The sequence below is a fragment of the Ursus arctos genome, unplaced genomic scaffold (assembly GCF_023065955.2).
Source record: "Ursus arctos isolate Adak ecotype North America unplaced genomic scaffold, UrsArc2.0 scaffold_31, whole genome shotgun sequence".
Classification (NCBI taxonomy): Eukaryota; Metazoa; Chordata; class Mammalia; order Carnivora; family Ursidae; genus Ursus; species Ursus arctos.
In genome coordinates this window covers 31817856-31837867 of record NW_026622997.1, presented here as the reverse complement: position 1 = coordinate 31837867, position 20012 = coordinate 31817856, and the positions used below count along the sequence as shown (strand labels likewise).

Here is a 20012-nt window from a genome sequence, read left to right as displayed (position 1 = left end):
TAGAGCAACGTCCTTCACAAGGAATGAAGGGCAAAAATACTGGTATCTTCCCCAGAGCTTTAAAACTGATGTGGAGGGGCCTTCTCCCTGGGGCAGTTTTTAGGCTGGGGCTGGAACTGTTCCTAGCGGCAGTGGCGTTAAGGGTTCTGTTGTTGTCGTGTCCATCTCCAGTGTAAAGGCGCCTCAGGACCGAGTCTCAGGACTAGAGTTCCACTGACTTGATGGAAGAAAACAGCTGAAGGACAGAACAGCTGAAATTTCATCCATTTCTGCACCTCCCATCCTACAGCGCTTCCGGACTGCCCGGCAGGACACCGGTGTGATCCTGATGGGGGCAGAGCCATCATGGAGCAGGAAGATGAGTAAATCATCTCACAACTTCAGGAAAATCTACTTTGTGCTTTCACACACTTGGTTGAACTTTTCAAAAATATTGACTAAACAACTTGCCAGCTGTGATTACCAACAGCTCTATTTGACAGTCGTTGACAGAAAGCCAATGGGCACACGCAACGTCATCTCGTGCTAACAGGGCCTTCGTTAGCGGCTGTGGAGGAGATGAGTGCTCTCCTGGACCCGGAAGAGTGATTCTTGTCCCCTGGTGGTGTTCACTCGAGCATCGGTAAACTGTTTGCTTAGTGAGCCCAGGGGCGGACGTGAAGCCTGCCTGTACATCTCCATCACTCCGAAGGTGTTTTATGTTCCGATCTCCAGGAACACAAATAATATTCTTTCTAAGCTGCTCCAAAATACAGCTGATAGAAAATATCATGGAAAAGGTGAATTGCCAGACAGTAAGCCCTCATGACCGAGAGCTTATTCATAAAATGATGACAAATTTATTGCACACATTCACTGCTGGCTTTCTGAGATTAATAGCTGATCTATCTGATTTTAAAGGCTGACAATGGAATCAGAAAGAGTTACTGGTCAGTTCTCTCACCCATCCCCTTCACCCAGCAACCTTCCTCCCCAAGAAATAATACAGAAAAATAAGCTGATTTAGCTTTAGCAATAGTCTTACAGTGTTTTATTGCAGGAGATTTCCATGTGCCAAGGATAACTTTTAACCTTGTTGAATGCAATCTGACTTCTTGGCATCTTTCTCAACCCTGCAAAACCCTCAGGGCCGGGGACCAGCACAGCGAATAACTAGGGGTAGATTGAAACACGACCTGAGAGGAAGCCGTATTTTTGTGTGTGTCTCATACTGCTTGTTTACTATGAAGTAGTAAAGAAGTCATTGTTTGATGTCTTAGCCTTGGGGCATGAATAAAATTCAAAGCAGGTGTTAGGAAATGCACTGCTTCCCCGTGTGCGGAAGCACACACACACACACACACACACACACACACACACACCTGTGTACACACGAACCCTGGGTTTACAAAATATCAGGAGGGTATCTCTGAGGCTGCTGGCCTGAGGGGAATCTGGATTCATCACAGAGAGCGAGATGCCTCCCATGTGTTTTGGTCCTATCATTTTGATCCTGACTTGGCGCCTATGGCTAATAAAATGATCTGACCAGATCTCCCGGCCTGCCAGACCTCCAAGCGCTCTCCTTGCCCAGCTAAGTCCCTCTACCCATCTTGGCGGCTGATTTCTGTGTCATAGATTACTTAACCTAATTTACGTACTTCACATATGCCCTGGTCGTCTCCTGTCCCGTCGCGTTGGCCGCCATGCTCTGTGAGCTCACAGGGAGCCAGGGCCGCGTCCTTCCCTCCCGCACGCCGGCGGCCTGAAGGCACCGAGATGAGCAGAGCAGCGTCACTGAGGGGAGTTCTCAGCCAGCATGCGGTCATGCGTTTGGGGACGCTGTCAGAGAGAGACTTAGAACCAGGACAGCCAAGGGCCTGCCTGCAACAGAGCACACGCCCAGAAATTCATCGACACCAAGTTGGGGCGGGGGGGGGGGGGGGTGACTTTTTATCAAGAAAGTGTTTGAAAGGAGAGAGAAATTATTTTTTTTAAGTTCCACTTTTTTATTAACAGAAAATGTCCCAGAAGAAAGGTTGTTACGTGCACCATACCGCCTTACATCAGCTTTAATTGTGTTGAATGCAGCAATTTATGCAAATTCCAGAAAGGGCCTTTATGGGGCCTGCCGGAAACACTCGTCACCTTTTTATTGTGGAACTCCTATCAGCGATTCCAGTGTGTTCAGTGGCTCGAGGCTAATCTTGGGCGGCTCCGTGCGAAGAGCGATTGTTTTCATCATAGAGAAACATTTTTTCGTACTCTGGAGATTTTTAAAGCTCTCCCCAGTGCCCCCAATTTCTTACCTGTTCAGCTGCAAATATCAGGCCCTTAATGGCTAGAGAGGGAGAGTCTATTTTTAAGTTTTCACTGAATATCTCCCCGGTGTTAGGTGCTGAACGAATTTGGCATGTCATCAGATCTGGAATACCCGCAGGAGCTTAGTGTAATTTTTAGTTATGAAATTGGTCAGATTTGATTCCGAGAATGTCTGGCAGCCCTTCCAGAGGGCCACCGGTGCTTAGGTGTGTGTGCTGTGGTGGGTTTCTGAGGTAGGGTGGGGGGTTTGTTCTGCACAGGCATTTGGCGTGAATTTCCATAAAAGCAGCCCTTTTTAAAACCTGAAATTCAGGGCCATTTAGTCCTCATTGTGTTTAAATCCTTTCAGTATTTAAAACACTAGGAAACAAAATTGCCAAATTCTTAACATTTGAAAATTGGCTCCTTCCCAGGCGTGGTCCTCACATTCCCAGCGCCCATCTCAGAGGGAGCGAGCTTCTGGGGGAGAGACGGAGGCGAAGGTTGGACAGTCACGCAGAGCCAAGGAGGAGTGGCGCTCTCCTCAGAGGCAGCAGCCTTTTCAGAGCAGGCCTGCTCTCCGCACAGGCTGGAAGAAGCCACCTGTGTCATTAAATCAGTAATTCTGTGGAGCATTGTACTTGCCAGGGGCAGGGAATCCTCTGGGGAAGAGCAAACTGAATGTGCCCTCCCCCCATCAGCCTCTAGAGCTACCTACTGGCAGAAAGTGGGACCGAGCTGCCCACCCACCCACCTATCCATCCAGTGGAGGCCTAGACCCAGGTGGTTGTTCTGTTCCAGGCAAATTTCAGCAGAATTCCCAAGCACCTGAGCTGGGCACCAGTCAAAAGTAGGAACATCCCTACCGAACAATATGGAGCAAGTTATGGTACTCGGAGCCTGTGCAGGGTCTTGAGGGAGCAGTGTGTCCCCTCACGCCCACCACAGGCCTGGCCGACAGTACTCCAGTGTATTCTGGACAGGAACTTCACAGCACGTGAAACCTCAGCCCCGGCCAGATCATTCTCCCCAGTTGCCAGAACCGAGAGGTGAACAGCCCAGAACCTAGGCCGTAGGTGGAGAGTACTTCCACCCGCCCCACCTCCGAGGGAGGGCCACTCCTGACCTCCTCTGTAGCATCACCAAGGACAGGAGCCTTTCCGAGTCTCCACGTTGATGTTTCTGATTTCTCTGGTGGACCAAGAGTTACCACTCAGTGGCCAGAATCAGCATTTTGCTGACGTCCCTTCTGCACATGAGCCAGTAGTGGGCCCAGTCACATTAGAACGGTCAGTTGGTGGACTCAACACAGTGATAGCAAAGTTTTGGTCTAGACTCCTCTGCTGGCTTCTGAAGTCTGGTCTGGGTCTTTATTTCCAGAGCGAGCTAGGAATTTTGGTCTCCCAAACACGCGGCAGCGAGAGTCCGTGTATTTGCTAACTACACAACCACTCTTCTGTTCAGCTTCTTCCTGCCTGTCCCTCACCAGTGCAGGGACTGCTTGGTGGTGTTTATTCTTCAAAGGGAAGAAAAGAGTTTTTGTCTCTGACGTGGGTCTAGAACCATACGAATAATGAATTTGAAGATATCAGACAAGGTGAATTTTTTATACAAAATCTTATATTTATTGGAGCCTTTGAGAATTCCAAGGAAATGGACAGAACCTGGAGTGTTTGAGAGTAAGGACTTCCTGTCTCCATGTTGCGTCTTCTGAATTGGTTTGTTGAAGTTCTTGCAGGCTCTGGATCTCTAAACTTTGAGCAGGATTATCTTGGATAGTAACTATTTCTGAACCCATTTCTTATTCCCTTGGGCTCAAGAATCCTAGTGGTGTGAACTTTGTAACATAAAATCTTCCTACCCAAAATGCTCAGCTATATCTGGCCTCACCAGAAAAGCTAACGGAGCTCCTGACGAAGACGTTGTGCTCTCAGTGGGGAGGGGAGGGGAGTTACTGGGGCAGGAACTGGGATGGCTAGTGACCCAGTTGGTGTTCGGGAGGGTCCATAGGGACTCCAGACGCTGTCTTATTAGTAGGCTTGAGACACACTTTCCCTTGGAGGAACCCCACATTTCCCTCTTGTACCTGATGGGCTCTTGGAGGAGGCAGATAATAGACAAGGGCAAAGGTCATTAATTATAAGATCCAAGTGTGACAGAAACCCTATTAGAAAGAACACATCTCTTCAAAAGACTTCCCAGACATTTAGAACTGTTTCAGCCGAGTTTAAATTTGCGAGGGAAACCATTAAGCCTTGGAAGAAATAAATGCCAGACCAAGAGGGTGCTTTATAGACACTAATTTGATTGACCAGACCTCCCCTGTTGCTATACCACACAAAAGCTCTTGCCCAGACGCAAACGTGTGTGTGCCCGCACGTGCACGCACACACACCCCAACTCCCACCACCAGTTGTGTACAAACATGAATACAGAGGCAGGAAGAAACATGCATTTTCTTTTTTTTTCTTCACACTACTCAAAGTCATTGTGTTTCTAGCAGCTGCTGCTGCAAGAGAGAAGCACTTGGCCCCAGAGTCTGCTTATGTGTTTGAGCCGAGAAAGCGATTTTTGTTGCAAGGAGCTCTAAGTGAGACAGACAGAGTCAGAGAATAAGAGAGAGAGAGATAATTATCTAAATTATGTTCGTGCTATTATCGAAGACGAATATAGTTAAAATGTAATTAAATGTGACGGGCTAGCAGGATGTAAGCCAGGCTTTGGAATGCTAATCATCAATTAGCATGCACCCCCTTGGGGGAATCAGGGAGCCTCGGTGGCGGGGAGTGGATGGCACCGGAGGGGGGGGCGTGGGGGTGGGGGGCCGAGTGAGATGCAGAGGATTAAAACAGCCCCTCTCCCCTCTGCTCCCACACATACTCATTTGAACACGCTACGAATGTCCCCAGGAACGAACCTTCCTGTGGCTGCCACAGGGTTAGAAGCTTTCAGCTGGGCTCTTATGAGGAGCTGGCGGGAGGGTCCTGACCCTTTCTTTGAGAGAAACTCCTCTTAAAGGGGAAATTACGCTAGGAGCAGGGACCGGCTCATGTTAGAGCAGCAAATGCAAGTGCATTCACCAGAGCGGCCAGAAAACATAAAGTGCCCACATAGGTCCAGAAGTCTCAGAGGCAGGAGGAGCCCAGGGCACGGCTGATCCGGACTATAATTAGGACGGTAGATGACACACATCTGTCCCAGCAGGCTGCTCCCCACCCCACCATCGCCAGTCAGGGTAAGGGCTCCGCCTCCAGGACTCATGTAGGGCCCACCCCCAGAGATTCTGAATTTAACTGGTCTGGGGTGTGGCCTGGGAATGGGAATGTTTAGAAGGTCTGCAGAATAACCTCCTGCCAACCATAGCCAAGGGGAGGGCAAACAGCAGTGACTGAAGACTGTATCAGCTGTTCTGTGCTTCCACAAACCTGTTGTACCAGTCTCAAGGCCAAGAAGAAAACCGTGTAAGAGAATTGATTTTTTTTAAAGATTTTATTTCTAAGTAATCTGTACACCCAAGCTGGGGCTCGAACTCACAACCCCAAGATCAAGAGTTGCAAGCTCCACCGACCGAGCCAGCCAGGCACCCCAGATTTTTGTTGTTGTTGTTAATGAAACATAATTTGTATATCTTTCCTGGCGCTAGGTTCCCAAAGAATTTTGAGGTGGTGTGATTCCTGTACAAGAGTTAATTTGCTCCATTTAGCACTGCCTGAACTCTCTCTAAGGCTGGGATAGAAACCTGGCAGCCTCCTTGAGCCAGGTGGGTGATGTGAGTGAGCATAGCAGGCCAGGGGAGGCTCCAGGGAGTGATGGAAACCACCAGAAGCTCGATGGCCTGGGTCTGTCTCACTCACCTGAGCTGTAGACAGTATTGTCTTTGCAGAAAAGGATCCAAGGATACCAGATCTTCAGGTTTCCAAGAGACACCTATTTGTACAAACCTGTTTGTATTTTTATGTAAAATCTCCCAATTTTTAAGTGGGACCTAACTCAAAATTTTAAAAATACTCAGGAAACCAACAAAAATATGTCTTCTGAGCCTCCCCTGTGTGACCTTTGATCTCAGGAAGCATTTGGCTGATCAGCGTGTGACTAAATGGTCACTACTCCCAGGGGCTCCTTGCAATCTGTTTTCCCGCCACCTCTGTGGGACCTGCAGTCAGGTTCCACTAACTTGGCAGTGTTTTTCCTCAGCCTGGCGTGTAGAGGGCTCTCCGTAAATAGTTGTTGAATGGAGAGACAGACAGGGTAAATGGAGCGAGCCCAGAGTTCCCTGTAAGTCGGGGCAGCAACACAGCTATGAAATCCAGTTAAGCGTCCTGCAGGACAAAAGAACTTCCTCACAGGGGCCAGATTCGACCTGCCCTGCGCTGAGCCTTGCCTTCAGACCTGGGTCAGGGATCTGGGGACCAGGGAGCCCTTCGGAAGGGGGGTTAATGAGGATCTGGGCTGACCCTGCCTCTCTGCTGCTAGGACACGGGGTCACTCTGCCTCTGGGGCGAGGGAGGGGGCCCAGCATGTGCCAGGCTGGGAGCCGCTGGGGAAGGACACACAGGGCCCGGTTTAGGGCCTGTTACGACCCCGGAATCCCCGCCTCAGCCAGTGCTGTGGGAGATGCCCCGGACCTCACAGGCCCGGTCCAGAGCACAGTTTTACGACGCTGGTGTCCTCGGCCTGTCGCAGCTGCAAGGCAGACGGTGAGAGCAGCACTCGGAGGGACGGCGGGCAGCTGTGCGGTCCTCACTCCTAAAGAACTGTCAGAGGGATCTTTGGGCGAGTCTGGAGGCTTACTCAAGGCCTCTAATACCTGTCGCGTCTCAGCGCCACACAGCTCTGAGCGGGCGCCGCTGTCACCGCAGCAGCTCAGTTGATAGGGCACGGCCTTTAATGTCCCCTTCCTCTGCGAGAATCCTTTCTTGGGAAGGCTCCTGTTTGCCTCCCAGCCCTGCTCCCGAAGGTTGTAAATAAATCCGCTCCCCCCACATACCCTTTCCATTCCTCATCACCATAGGCCTGTCTCCTCCTCTGGCTCTGCTTTTATTTTTCACCTTCTGAATTTTTAAATTGTTATCAAAGTTATACAGGGACATTGTTATAAAAGCCAAGTAGAAGCAGGAGCCTCATTAACAAAAAGCTGGAGTCCCCTGCTTCACCCTTCCCTCCCCCCAGGCCCACTCCGCAGGGGCAGCTGCCTTCCCTCCTTCTCTTTAACAATTTTTTAATGTTTGGAAAAGTTAGTACGTTCAGAGGAAATACCTTTAATATGGCTTAAAAATTAAAAACTAAGGACAGTGAAATTTGTCGATCACCCACCACCTCTTCCTCCAGAGATTATACATAAATGACTATGTGGATTCTCCCCATTTTCTTAATACAGATTTCTCTATACCTTGGAGATTTCTAGAACTTCTCCCTCCCTCTCTCCCCCTCCCTCCCTCTCTCCAGCTGCATAGGCCTTCATCACAGGGCTAGAGATGGACCATAATTTACTTAACCAGTCCCTCGTGTGAGGAGCGTTAGGTTGTCTGGATTCTCTTGCTCTTCAAACGGTGCTGCAACGCAGTCTTACTCCCGCTGTGTTGCCCGCGCTGTGGGCGTGTCACAGCTGCCGTGACGTGAGAGGAATTGCTAGCTCTGCGCTCAGGGTGTGTATATTCAAAGTGTTGCTAGTTGGCTAAGTCAGTTTGCACCTGCCCTGTGTGAAAGTGCCTGTGTCCCCCGACTTGTCCCACATAACACGTGATCAGACTTTTAGGTTTTAAGGCAAATACGTTCCTGCCTTAGAGACCCTTCCCCCTCTCCTGAGTATACTTCTCTCCCTCCCCACTCCTCCCCCTCCAGTTCAATCGCAGCTTTTATCATTTATTGTGAGCATTAGCACGACTACGTAACTAGTGTTCAGAGCTAAGCCATGTAGTTTGCTAAGATCACCATTCCTTTTAGTATCATTTGTTTTTCCTGGAGTTAAACATTACTTACTTTTCTATATATGCCATTCATTAATTTTCTAGGCACATATCACTTATTTTTGTCAGACCCACAGAAATCCCCTCAGGCTGGTCTAATACTTCTGGTAATTTGGTTTTCCTCCTGGAGCCCTGCCTTCCCTCCATCGCAGAGCTAGTTGCCCTAGGCCTCAGTAGGCTCCCATCTTCCACTCTCCCTGCCCACCCTCCAGGAAATTCCCCTCACATCTGTTCTGTCAGATCCTCTCTTTGTGGATCCTATAACTTTCTTTGCCGTAGTTTAATTCTCTATTAGTGGTGGAGCACATTTTCTGGAAGCTTCTAGTGAATGCACTGAAGGTAAATTTTTTCAGATCTATGCCTGAATTGAAGTTTCTTTATTCTATCCAAATATTGACTGGGCTGGGAATAGTCCGCTGGCTGGGACTAACTTTTCCCTCAACATTTAGAAAGAAGGGCTCTGTTATCTCCTCACTCCCAGTGTCACTGTTGAAAAATCTCATGCAATTTTGGTTCCCTCACCTTTATGTTGACTTGCTTTTGCCCCATGCAGAAACATTTAGATCTTCTAAAGTTTCTCAATAATATGTTTTGTCTTCTTATCGTAGTGGCCGCTCAGCGGCCTCTGTAACTTAGGAACTTATGTCCTTCACGTATGGGAAGGTGTGTGTTTTTACTTTGACAGTTAGATATCTCATATCTTCTCTGCTCTTTTTTCCTGGGACATCTACTAATTGGATAGTGGACCTCTTAGTTGGGTCCTCTCATTTTCTTATCCTTTTTCTTCTATTTTCTATCTTAGCCATCTTGTTTGATGTTCTACAAAATTTCCTCAACTTAAGCTTCTGTTGTGTTGAATTATTGATTTCAATTCATAGTTTTAATTGACAAGAGCAATTTCTTATTCTGAATATCCCTTCTTCATATCATTTTATTCTTATTTCAAGAGTGTAATAATTCTTTCATCTTTCTGACAGAGTATAAGGGTTTTGCTTCCTGAGGTTTTATTCTGTCTACTGAATTATAACTCTATCTTCTGAATTATTCTTCTTTTCTATTTGCTTTTGGTCTCTATTTTTCATGTTAGGGTCCTTTGTGCCCCTTGACTGGCTGTTCACCTTCAGACGTTAGGCACTGAGAAAGCTGGTTGGAAGTTTTGTGTAGGAGGGCGTGTTTGTGGACTTCCTACAAGGTTATCAGACTGGTCTTTGGGCATTTCATTGGGAGACCCCTGCCTGCTCCTTCAGATCCAGCAGATCTGTTTCTTCTCCTGAAACGCTTTTCCAGATCCACATGGCCATTTCTTCTGTTGGTGTAGGTCTTAGCTCAGTTGTCACTTACCAGAGAGAACCTCCTTAAATATGGTATCTAAAAGCAGTGTGCCTGTCTCAATCTACTTGCACTGCTATATTTTCCTATTTAGTCCTATATTTTTTTGTCCCTCTCTCTCCCCTGAGAATGTAAGCTTCTTGAGGGCAGAGTCTAAAATTGGGCCCACTCCATAGTAAGCACTGGATAAATATTTACGGAAACCAGAGGGAAAGAAGGTGCATCAGTACCTCTTGGGCTGGTCAGAGCCTCCATGGGACCCTCCAGTCTTCTGCCTGGGGGTTAAGCCTGGATCACAGTGGTCTGAAAGCCAAGGGGGAGGGTAGGGGACTGGAAGTCTCACCATCTGAGATACTCACTTCTGTGTAATTCCTTAGTCTCAGCCCCAACAGGTTCCCACCCTCTGCTGTGCCTCCTCGTGCCCCTCTCTGTTCAGGCGCTCCAGAGTGAAATCCTGTCTCCTGCCGAGATGGGAGAGGGCTCATTCCCGCTGTGCAGGAAGAAAGAGAGGGGGATGTGGGGGAGGGGGATCCATCTGCTCTTTTCACCTGCTTTCAACCAGTCCTCATAGGTCAGCCCCCTGTACACCCCTGCCTTCAAATGACGTGAGACTTTCTAGGGTCGCGTAGTGTGAATCTGTTTGGGGTGTGTGTGTGTGTGTGTGTGTGTGTGTGTGTGTGTGTTAGAACACAAGTATTTGATACAAAGCATATATTAGATTTCCTTACTGCTGTTTCATTGGAGGGAGCAAAGATGAACCCATGATCAGTTTGCCCTGTTTAACTGCCCGTCTGGCCTTGGCCATCTCCCCAGTGTTCACCAGGTCTGCTCCAGAAGAATCCTGACACTGGCATTCTCTTCATAGCATAGGCAGCAGAGTCACATAATTTTCCAGAACTAAAAAGATCACGCACCATTGGTACAGGATTTACAGGATCCCCAGAGAAGTCAGGACGAGGCTGAGGATGGAAAGCCAATCTCAGCTGAGCCCCGCTGCCTTCCTTCCTTTCTCCGGGGGCCCTTGTCACCAGAGCCACTCACACAAGCCCTGCGCTTATGGATGGTGGCTGCACCCCTCCCCCAGCCAGCAGCTCTCCTGTCCTCTGCGCACTTCCCAAAAGACGCACTTGTCCGGAGCCGGCGGCACCACCTGGCCAATGCACGTGCCCGTCGAGGGGCTGACCCCCCCGGCCTCCTAAGTTTCATACTGGCGGTTTGGTTACTTCCACCTGGCACATTCTTTCTCACATGAACACAGACACCATTTTAATGCCTTTCTTCTCCCTCTTTTTTAATTTATTTCAAGAACTGTTTAAAATGCAGGCAAGAATAGGAAGTGTTTCAACATTCACTCACATGCTCATCCCCACAATTGACTGTAGTTAATATTTTTCACGTACACGTCGTCTTTTTTATTTTAATCAAAGAAATAAAACATTCCAGTTAATGTTGAAGCCTCCTTTGTTCTCCATCAGCAAACCCATTCCTCACGCTCTCCTCAGAGACTGCCAGTGTCGTGAATTCAGCACATCTCCTTCCAGAATATTTACACATGTTTTGTGAGCGTGCGTGTTCTCGTGAGTCACATGTGCGGCTGTGTATGTGGCTCCACAGTGTACATGTCGTCCCCTGATTTGCTTTTTAATACAACCATATGTGTGTCCATCTCTGCACGCTCTCGGTGGAGGGGGAGCACCTGCCGAGCCTCTTCTCTCCCCCGCGTTTCCATATGTGTGACTGTAAAGATAGAATAGTAGCCAACGTGCACTTTCACCACGTGCCAGGCACGGTTTTCTCGTGGAAACCCCACAACCGCTTCACCCCCGTGGCACACCGGGACCTGAGGCTGCAGGGACCCAGCCAGCACAGGCCAGGGGGCAGCTTGCGGTCCGCTCGCCTGTGTGGTCCCCCGGCGGGAGTCATGACGCCAGCACGCCAGTGAGGCGCTGTAAGACCCCAGGACCCAGGGGCCAGGGACGAGTCCTGTCTCTGTCCAGGAGACAGAGCCCCAGCCTCTCCATCGGAAAGCTCCTCACTGTGCCCTTGGCTGGAAAGAGCCCCCACAGTTGTGCGATCTGGGTGGCGCTGGAATGTGGACACGTGACTTCTCTTTCTGCCTTAGTGTCGCACCTCAGAAATGGGATTCCGACGGGCGGCCGAGCTCCCTGACAGATTGCTGGGGACCAAACGTGCGAGATCGTGATTGGGACGCACTTTGTAAGCCTCACGGTGGTGGTCTGCAGAGGGACAGCTCCGGCCCGTTTTTTCACTCCTTGACAGACCACCTGCCCTAGTCCAACCACATGGCCCTGCATTTATGCTCATGACACTGCTTGATCCTCATTCCTCAGCAGCAGCTTTAGAGAGACTGTTCCGGAGCTCTTGTGTTCCTGGCTTGTTGAATCACTACTATGGCAACAACATCATTTTCTACCTTTTTTATTTGTTACTTCATATATATATACATATATATATGTATTTCAGCCTCGTTATGGGTTAAATTGAGTTTTATGGGTGGCAACCCAATCGAAATTTAGAACTTTTTTCTCCAGAAAAATTGCTTCCAAGCTTCAAACAACCAATTACAAGGGAAGCTTTGGAACACCACCAGTTAGTGAGTTGGGACCAAGGTACTGCTGACATTGCTCTCTACTTAGTTCCTGAAAGGATAGCTGGTCTCCCCAGAGAGACTATAAGCCTCAGAAGGGCAAGCACTATGTTTTACACTCCCCCATAACACTTGGGTGCCGGGCTCGGGAGTATTTCAATAAGTGCTTGCTTAATTCCTCCAGATTCCAGCTGCCTTGTCTGCCTCCAAGAAATGGGTGCTGATGGGAGTGCCTTGGGTGCCCCTAGGAGCCCGTGCTGTAGTCGGTAAATCACATACTAGCAAACTGACTCACAGATGAGGCCAGGAAGCCGTGTGTCTTACCCAGATTCGTTTGGCTGAATGGTACTTGTAATAGTGATAACAAGGCCATCTTTTATTTTTTAGTACTTCAGCAGCTAGCACTTTGTTCTCGATGTTTTATATTTGTTATGTATCTAATCGTCACCAAAAAAAGTTAGATATTTTATTGTCTTCATTTTACAGATGAGGAGACTGAAGCCCAGAGAGGTTAAGCAGCATGCTTAAGGTCACCGAGCTGGGAAAAGGGCAAAACTGAGATTCTAACCCAGAGCCCGTGGTGTCAACCAATGTGCCAAACCACCCCTAGTTCATGGTCTGTATTAAAGCCTTGAGCAGTAGGCAAGATAGGTACTTTTAAGAAAATACTTAAATACACATTCTACCAAATTCAGACAGCAAAGAGAAGTACAAAAGTCTAGTACATGTCTCTGGACATTCTTTCATCCAAAGCTAAAATCTTGATCGCCTTTTGGCCACCATGCCTATGTCGATACCTCTCTCTGAACATGTGTGTATAGGTCCGCATTTACGGTCTCCTGGACTTGGGACCTCCCTCGAGGGGCTCTTCGGTGACAGCATTGGACAGAGGAGACTGGAGCTCAGGAGAGGGGAGCACAGCCTCCAGTGCCAGGCTTGGGACTTCAGTGCGGGTGGGGCTTCCTGTTTTGTCGTAAGTGCTCAAAGACAGACCACACATATTGTTGACACCCGTTGCTCCCGTTCAGACACTTGCTCCCATCACCCAGTCTTGGCCGTGACCCAGGTGGGTGCTGTGCCCCTGCAGCTCCGTCGTCTTCCTGGGCGTGTTAGCTACTAAGGAAGGGATTCAGGGGGCTTGGTGAGGAGGGATAGTTTATACAGCTCTCAGGAAAGCTCAATAAAAATGGCAGTGGAGCCTCGCGGGGACTGATGGCGGTAGTGTCCTGTTGCCGAGAGATCCTCGAGTCGCGCGGTGATTGCACATGTGGCCCCGACGTGGACTTCGGTGCCACCTTATCGATTCCCCATCGAGCAGCATGTAAAGTGGTTTGGAAGAAGTTGAGGGCAAATGGGATCTGATATTTGGGGAGGGACAGATGCCCATTACCTCATCCTAACCTGCGCCCCTTCCTACTGATATCCAGTTTTGCTGAAAATGAAATCATCTTTCAAGTCTCAGGCTGTGTTAGTGAAAATGAACTCTAATGTGATCAGATATTAATGCAGCGTAATGGAGGACTGGTATTACATTGAGGCCTTCTGATCTTATCACTCCACAAGTGCTCCCTCCTGCTCAGGCTGCTGCCCAGCCGCCCCGCGTCCCCAAGCACAGGCGAGGGGCGGAGGCGGCCACGCCCGGCCAGACCTCCCTTCCTTCGCTGCCTTGGGTTCCCGGCCGTGTTGTGGGGGGAGCAGGTGCCGGACGTCAGGAGGCCTGATTCGGACCCGCCTGCGCCCTCGGAGCCGTGGGCACGTTGAGCATCACTAGCTTACAGGTGCCGAGTCGGACCTTCGTGTCCGGAAGCTCTCGAAGATTTTCTGGAGAGGCCCGCAGCTAGAAATCTAAGAACACGGCCTCCACCTCCGCCGCTCCCAGCCCCTCTGCACCCCAGTCCTTTTGTGAAGCTGACTTGAACATGATAGTTGTCAGTGGCTGCTGTCACTTGACCTGGCTGCGTCTCCCTTTCCTGAGACGCAGGCGGTGGCCCAGCCTTGGTGTGCCGTAGCTTCCCTTAGGAGTGGGGATGGGCGTCTGCTGCCCCACGCAGCGTGGACCTCTCACTTCCCTTGACCTGCCGGCGGGAGGATGCCCATCTGTCAGCCACACAGCCTGGCTCAGGAGTGACAGGCCTATGGGAGCGCAGGCCCAGGGTCGAAGCCCCACAGGGCCTCCCTTGTAGGCCTGCCCCAGCCCGCAGGCTGCATCCCACCCAGCAGACGCCCCAAGGGAGCTGTGTGGGTCTGGGAGCAAAACAGTCCCCCACCGAGAAAATGGGCCAGGAGTGCAGGCTCTGGGGATGGTCAGATGGCATCACCTCCATATATGAATAATGGCATTTTTACAAAGAGAGTGATTTTTCTTATGCAGTTTCCAGAAAACTGCTTTCAGAAGCACAGACTTTGCACACAGGATGGTAATGACTTTTTAATGACCTTAAGGGGCCTGGGTGTCCAGGCAGCAGTGAATCAGTCTCAGTGGGAGGCTCAGAGAGAGAGAGAGAAGATGGAACACCTGAAACCGAAGGGGGAGAAAACAAACCACAAATACATATATTTTCCTTGGTAGCATTACTTGGTAATTAGACAATTACAGGAAACAGCTTCCCAGCAGCTGGCATTTCCACTGTGTGAGCGGAGGAGGGACGGCAACAACTGTGAACTCCTCACATTTATTACAGAAAATATTATTGGAGTTTACAGTCGTGGGTGCTGTGCTCTCCTCCAGCGCATTCTGATGAGCCGGGAGCGTTAAACCAAGAGCGGAGCTCCTCCTCTCCAGGGCTGTTTATGGCCTGCTTGGCTGGGCTTTAAATGAGCTGGCTTTTGAGCCCACCCAGAGTCTGGCTGGTCCTGAGAATAAGCCCTGGGGGCGGGGGGTGCTTTTAGAAGCGGTAAAGGGGAGGCCCTGTGGAGAAACCTCCTCTTCTTCCCCAGGTGCCATCCCCTGCATGGGGCAGGTTCAGACAGAAGAGTCTAGGGTTCACACGGCAGTGAGAGACCCCCACTTCTCCCTCCCCTTGCCCTGCCCCGCCCAGGCCACATTCCTGCTCTGGTTCAGAACTCTCCTCCCAGAACCCCCCACGCCTCTCAGACGCACACCCATTCAGCCAATAGCCCCCTGAGGTGGGCCCGTTTCTCAGGTGAGGGAATGTATTGTATGAACCCCCATCAACCTGATCACTTTTCTCTTTGGCCACGCTCCTGTCGCAGTGTGAACTCGGACTGTACTGTGTGCCTGCTTATGGGAAGCTCTGGGGGCTCCCGGCTGCCCTCGCAGAAGGTAGAAGCGCTCTGAGTGGGGACCTAGGTGCTGACCGCCTCCCTCAGACACGCGAGGTGGAGCCCCGTCCTGTTCCCCCGTCCGTCCTGTCGCAGGCCTCCTGAGGGTGGAGGACAGGAGCGCTCCGTCCGCAGCATCTAGCTCGTCCCGCCTGCGCTGCTGGCCGGGCTACCGGTACCTTCTAACTGGGCACACGGTTGTGCTTCCTCTCACAGGTCCTGGCAGTCTGTAACTTTTGAAAGACAGCCCGCCTCCTTCATCCGAATCGTGGGAACGCACAACACAGCAAATGAGGTAAGGGTCTCTGCTCGGGGGCGACGCCGTGCTGTTTCGCGACGTACAGGTAAATGCTGCATCCCGAGCTACGTGGAGCTGTTTGTTCTCCCCGCTCATGGCCTGCTGTTCAGACAGCTTGGTACAGAGGAAAGGCCTGCTCTTACACAGGGGGGATATCATCATCATTTCTAGATGCCTCTTCACTAGGAAATGAAAGCCAACTCCTATGGCTTTGCTTACTCCCACCAGCGTCCCTGTGGAATCGGCAACCACAGAGACCTTGAGAGGTCACACACCCTGTCCTCAGAGTCTTCCGTCCTCCAGACAACAGCTATTTCAGAGGTCCCTTGGCCCTGTGAACATGGTGTTTAAGGAACCTCAGCCCCACGGGGTCGCTGTGGCAGACGATCGCTGGCTTTCTCTGTCTCTTCCATCCTATGCCAGGCTGCAGAGAAATGTTTATGACTGGGCCTGTTCCTCCCCCGGCATCCAGGCCCGGATCATTCCAGTGGACCATGCCGTTTGTAGATGTTTACTTTGGGATTTAACGAGGGGAGAGTGGACGGATTGTTTTCCCCTATTTTGAGGGCAGCAGTCAGGTGAAGGGCCTGCGCCTCAACCATTGCCATGCTGTTTTCTCCGGAATGTAAATGGCCCCAGAGAAATGCACTGGGTTCCTCTGGATCAGAAGAGAGGACAGGGGGCGCCTGGGTGGCTCTAAGCATCTGACTCTTGATCTCGGCTCAGGTCATGATCTCAGGCTCGTGGGATTGAGCCCTGCGTCAGGCTCTGCACTGGGCATGAAGCCTGCTTAAGATTCTCTCTCTCCCTCTGCCCCTCTCCCTGCTTGTGCTCGCGTGCTTTCTCTCTCTCTCAAATAAATAAAATCTTTTAAAAATATTAAAAATAAATGGGAAAAAAAAAAAGAGAAGACAGTGTCCTCGGTGAATCGAGAAACCAGGACATCTGAGTGTGAGGGAGGGCACTATTAATAATTATACCGGGACAGCAAGTATAAACCAGGACTGAGCCAGACATACCAGGACTGTCCTCCCCTCGATAGCCTGTATTCCCAGTGGGCTTACGAAGGCACCTGGGCATTCACGCACACCATTTAAGGTGAGACTAGTGCCAGTCACCTGTAAGTTAACTACTTACCTCTTCTGTTCTTTGAGTGGGCGTTGAGTGAGCACTAGTGGCCAGACACTGGTGTCTAGCATATGGCCACGCTGTCGACTTCATCTGCTTATCATGCCCTTGCTTTTTATGCAGTCGTGTGTGTTTAGTGCGAACCTCTGAAGGACTGCTAGTTAAAGACAGGAATCAGGAGGAACAGTAAGGCTGAAACTCAAGAGGGAGACGAAAGGCATCAAAATAGTAACCGCTCTGCACTTTCACCTTAAGCTGCTCTTCTCAGATCTGTCTGGGACTGACGTCCTGGGCATGTGACCAGGGCAGCTGCGTGGGGCTCCACACCCAAAAGGGGCTCTGTGCTTGGGGTTTCATGCTCACCAGCACCATCTTAAATTCTTCATAATTTTACCTATGAATTTGTTTTTATAAGGGCAGCCGCATAGGACAGCGGAGCATTCGCCAGGGGCTGGGAGCCTCAGCTCGCACACAGGCCCCCCTCTGCCCCCTCAGACCTTCCCAGGACAGGTTCTCAGCCACCCACCCCCTGACCCCTGGTGCCTGGACCTGCCCAGCCTCCCCTTTTTAGCCTCCCCATGACCACTGCCACCCTCCACTCCCTGTGGGGGCCCCGCACGTTTGCAGGGAGGGTCAGGGTCTGGTATGAATCTCACCTGAGTCCGAGGATAGGGCCCCGGGCGCCTATGAGGGTCTGCCCTGGCCTGAGGAGTTCCCCTGGCCAACGCATTGCAGCAGGAAGTCACAAAGGAAAACCCTGTGTCAGGACAGGAAAGAAACTGGGGGAGGAAAGAAAAAGCTTTTTTCCTGCTTTTTGAATAAGAGGCTCTACATTTTCATTTTGTGCTGAGCCCTGCCCATGACGTAGCTGGCCCGGTTCACGCATTCGTGTTTGTCAGGTCAGAGTTCTCCAGAGCGCGTCAAGGTGTTCTTGGTGCTTCAAAACGCATTTTAAAAAGTGAAAATACTGTGATAATTTATATTCATTTTGCCTTTTTATTCATTTATAACAAAAATGATACATGCCTACAATGTGTTTCTTGCAGAGAAGAGCTGATAAACAGAAGCCTGAAACTTTCTCTCTTACCTCTTCATCTCACAGACCTGAAAATTATAAAAGTAAACAAACTGAGATTTTTTTAAGGCATAAAATTAAAGAACTGTAAACATTAGTTCATAAAAAGCACTTTTTTTGATGAGGTAATGAAAGTAAATTTTAATCTGTATGTTAATGTATATTTGAGCCCCAAACCAAATATCATCATATTTTTAAATCATATTTTTTTCTTTTAAAAAAATTATAATTCTGGTATAGTTAACATAAAGTATGATATTAGTTTTAGGGGTATAATATAGTGATTCAACAATTCCATACATTACTCAGCCTGTTTTTAAATTTTGCCAATAAATCTCAATTTTTATTACCACTTAAATTTATATTAAGTTATGTGTTTATCATGTACCAAATTGGAAAACAATTTATCTTTACATAATACTAAATCAAGGTAAAATTGAATATTTTTCATTTGCAGTCGCTTATTTCTTATGTAATACATTGAAAAGAACTCCAGACTGTTCTGTCTTTAATTCTTCCATGGGATTCTGCAGTTAGGTATTCCAGCAGAAGCAATTCTAGGTCAGAGAAGGCCAAGGAGCACTGGGGTCAATCTGACGAGGGTCTCCCAGAGTTTAGCCCTCACCCTCTCACCTCAGTGACCACATGAAGACCGGTTTCTTCGGGGAAGAAATCCTCAATGTGGTGTTGCCAACTGGGGAACGTCTTAAATCATAAAATAAATAATGAACGGGATCAGTAGGCAGGACCCACAAACTGTCTTTCCCAGAGCACATAAGAAGGCACAAAAGTGCTGAGTCTCCCTGGGAATCAGGAACGTAGCAAACGGGGGCGCCTGGGTGGCTCAGCCGTTAAGCGTCTGCCTTCGGCTCAGGTCATGATCCCAGGGAGCCCGACATCGGGCTCCTTGCTCGGCAGGAGGCCCGCTTCTCCCTCTCACACTCCCCTTGCTTGTGTTCCCTCTCTTGCTGTCTCTCTCTCTCTGTCAAATAAATAAATAAAATCTTAAAAAAAAAAAAAGAAGAATGTAGCAAATGCTCAGAGAACATTCTTTCCTGCAGCACGCTAGTTTCTGGGGCAGCATTTTGGACAGAGCATCACCTGTCTCAGAGAACAGTGGGAGTGTGTATCCATCGGTGTGGTGGCGTTCAGAGATGCGAGACACAAGGTTGCACTAAGGAAAGAGGGGTGACTAGGGTTGGTCAAGCAGGACTCCTGGGGGAGGCAGCCCCAGAGGAGAGTGTGGCACAGCTAGCCAGGGAAAGGAGGCTGGGGGCACAGTCAGGACACAAAAATGGAGGAGGGGTCCAGGACAAGCCCCATCTCTAGTCCCATGGAAGCCAGAACCCCACCGTCAATCAGAATATCGGGGTCATGGTGGCTGCTTTCTCACAGGGGAGGGTTGTAGAGGGAGAGGCAGGGTTTCCTCGGCCTGCCACTGCTTGTTTGCCAAGTGACGTCCACAGCCTTCGTTGAGTCAGAGCCAGGACCCTCAGATACCGAGTGTTACCGAGGGCTTTCGGTAATTTCAAGAACTGTAGCTGCACGTGTGGGTAACAGAAAGAGAACGGTGGGTGAATGACTTTGCCACATCCCCCACGGAAGACCGTTTTCTGCAGGTGCTGCCCCATCCAGAGAGGAGCTGGGGAGGGGGGCAAGGGGAGCCTCGCTCAGGGGGCCTGTGACTTGAAGAGCATTCGGAGGGGGTGGTGCTGGGCTATTTGGGCAGAAGGTGGAAAGCGCCGGCACCGTGTGTCCGCGGGAGGGGGGCCACCTGCAGCTGTGCGCTGGTGGTGCTGGAAACCACCCCGACTTCCACATCCCGCCCGCTGCTGGAATAGCAGAGCCCCACCCCACCCCACACCAAGCTGAAACAGCCTGGGGTTCCTTGCCCAGCGTAGACGAGTGTGTCCCGCCACGGCGGCCAGGCCTTGCTGTGGGCGAGGCCCACGTGCAGTGTCCGCGTGCCGATGTCCCCCCTTCCCTGCCATCGGGCTCTAGGGTGACAGCAGCCGCAGCCACAGCGGAGGCTCAGATTTCTTGATC

The 20012-nt window shown here is 50.1% G+C and overlaps 1 protein-coding gene across 3 annotated transcripts in view; it reads left to right on the top strand.

Moving 5' to 3' along the window:
• Positions 1-20012, top strand: part of BTBD9 (BTB domain containing 9) — a 410047-nt gene that overhangs the window by 369283 nt on the left and 20752 nt on the right. For 2 of the 3 annotated variants that reach the window (XM_026482809.4, XM_048225847.2), the window contains exon 10: positions 15682-15760. The exons of the other annotated variant lie outside the window; for it this stretch is intronic. In XM_026482809.4, coding sequence (XP_026338594.1) covers positions 15682-15760 — 79 coding nt within the window. The remainder of the gene's footprint in view (positions 1-15681; positions 15761-20012) is intronic. 3 annotated transcript variants of the gene reach the window in all.